At 40.5% G+C, this 1,309-nt stretch overlaps 1 protein-coding gene across 1 annotated transcript; it reads left to right on the top strand.

The window, feature by feature from the left end:
- Nucleotides 1-539: 539 nt before the first annotated feature.
- On the top strand, nucleotides 540-962 carry LOC123940390 (ATP synthase subunit g, mitochondrial-like). The gene has a single exon (XM_046003170.1). It carries the CDS (start codon nucleotides 543-545, stop codon nucleotides 852-854), a length of 312 nt encoding a protein of 103 aa, XP_045859126.1. The 5' UTR covers nucleotides 540-542; the 3' UTR covers nucleotides 855-962.
- Nucleotides 963-1,309: the final 347 nt, after the last annotated feature.

The following is a 1,309-nucleotide window of genomic DNA, read 5'->3' on the forward strand; positions in this document are numbered from 1 at the left end:
AGAAATTGAGGAAGACACAAACAAATGAAAAAACGTTTCATGCTCATAGATTGGAAGAACAAATGTTGTGAAAATGTCTATGCTACCTAAAGCATTCTACACATTTAATGCAATCCCTATCAAAATACCATTAATTTTTTTCAAAGAAATGGAACAAATAATCCTCAAATTTATATGGAACCAGAAAAGACCTCGAATAGCCAGAGGAATGTTGAAATAGAAAGCCAAAGTTGGTGGCATCACAATTCCAGACTTCAAGCTCTATTACAAAGATGTCATCATCAAGACAGCATGGTACTGGCACAAAAACAGACACATAGATCAATGCAACAGAATAGGGAGCCCAGAAATAGACCCTCAACTCTAAGGTCAACTAATCTTTGACAAAGCAGCAAAGAATGTCCAATGGAAAAAGGACAGTCTCTTCAACAAATGATGTTGGGAAAATTGGACAGCCACATGCAGAAGACTGAAACTGGACCATTTCCTTATACCCCCAAGACCTCAATGTGAGAAAGGAATCCATCAAAATCCTTGGAACTATGGCCCAGTTTGTCCGTAACCTCGCGGAGAAGGCCCCGGCGCTGGTGAACGCTGCTGTGACTTACTCGAAGCCTCGATTGGCCACATTTTGGCACTATGCCAAAGTTGAGCTGGTTCCTCCAACCCCTGCTGAGATCCCTACAGCTATTCAGAGCTTGAAAAAAATAGTCAAGAGTGCTCAAACTGGTAGCTTCAAACAGCTCACAGTTAAGGAAGCTCTGCTGAATGGTTTGGTGGCCACCGAGGTGTGGATGTGGTTTTATGTCGGTGAGATCATAGGCAAGTGTGGCATCATTGGCTATAATGTTTGAAGACCAATCTTTAACATCTGTTTATATGTGGCTTATTATTTGAGGGTTCTTGGACCATGTGTGATCAGACTGGTACTTGAATAAAAAAAGATAATGTGTCAAAAAAAAAAAAAAAATCCTTGAGGAGAACACAGGCAGCAACCTCTTCGACCTCAGCCGCAGCAACTTCTTCCTAGAGACATCGCCAAAGACAAGGGAAGCAAGGGCAAAAATGAACTATTGGAACTTCATCAAGATCAAAAGCTTTTGTACAGCAAAGGAAACAGTCAACAAAACCAAAAGACAACTGACAGAATGGGAGGAGATATTTGCAAATGACATATCTGATAAAGGGCTAGTACCCAAAATCTATAAAGAACTTATCATACTCCACACCCAAAGATCAAATAATCCAATCAAGAAATGGGCAGAGTACATGAACAGACATTTCTGCAAAGAAGACATCCAGATTGCTA

This window comes from Meles meles, chromosome 4, assembly GCF_922984935.1.
Source record: "Meles meles chromosome 4, mMelMel3.1 paternal haplotype, whole genome shotgun sequence".
NCBI classification, from domain to species: Eukaryota; Metazoa; Chordata; class Mammalia; order Carnivora; family Mustelidae; genus Meles; species Meles meles.

Bases quoted from the DNA above. Each gene is read 5' to 3' on its own strand.
- LOC123940390 (XM_046003170.1), top strand. From the start codon at position 543: ATGGCCCAGTTTGTCCGTAACCTCGCGGAGAAGGCCCCGGCGCTGGTG.